At 65.9% G+C, this 384-nt stretch overlaps 1 protein-coding gene across 3 annotated transcripts in view; it reads left to right on the top strand.

Annotated features, from left to right (window-relative positions):
* The first annotated feature begins 88 nt into the window (after positions 1-88).
* Positions 89-384, top strand: part of RIMS1 (regulating synaptic membrane exocytosis 1) — a 336006-nt gene continuing 335710 nt past the window's right edge. For all 3 annotated transcript variants that reach the window (XM_010565784.1, XM_010565783.1, XM_010565782.1), the window contains exon 1: positions 89-252. In XM_010565784.1, coding sequence (XP_010564086.1) covers positions 89-252 — 164 coding nt within the window. The remainder of the gene's footprint in view (positions 253-384) is intronic.

Raw genomic sequence — 384 nt, 5'->3', positions numbered from 1 at the left:
GGAGGACTACACTGTGAAGGGGGCGGAGGAGAGGCTGGCTGGGTCTGCCGTGCGAAGGTAGAAGGTGTAAGGGAGCGGCGGAAAGAAAATGTCTTCTTCGGTGGGGCCCCGCGGCCCTCGCCCGCCCACGGTGCCCCCCCCGATGCAGGAGCTGCCCGACCTGAGCCACCTGACAGAGGAGGAGAGGAACATTATCATGGCAGTGATGGACCGGCAGAAAGAAGAGGAAGAGAAAGAAGAGGCCATGCTCAAGTAAGCAGACGCCAGTCATTCATTCATTCAGGCACTCATTCATGCGCCCATCGCCGGCGGGCGGGAGCGGGCGCTGCCACCGCGGGAGCCGGCCGGGTGCCCGGGGACCGGCCGGCTTCGCCCCGCTCGGCG

The sequence above is a fragment of the Haliaeetus leucocephalus genome, unplaced genomic scaffold (assembly GCF_000737465.1).
Source record: "Haliaeetus leucocephalus isolate CR32 unplaced genomic scaffold, Haliaeetus_leucocephalus-4.0 Scaffold195, whole genome shotgun sequence".
NCBI classification, from domain to species: domain Eukaryota; kingdom Metazoa; phylum Chordata; class Aves; order Accipitriformes; family Accipitridae; genus Haliaeetus; species Haliaeetus leucocephalus.
The sequence above is the reverse complement of the archived record's forward strand: the minus strand, read 5'-3'. Positions and strand labels throughout refer to the sequence as shown.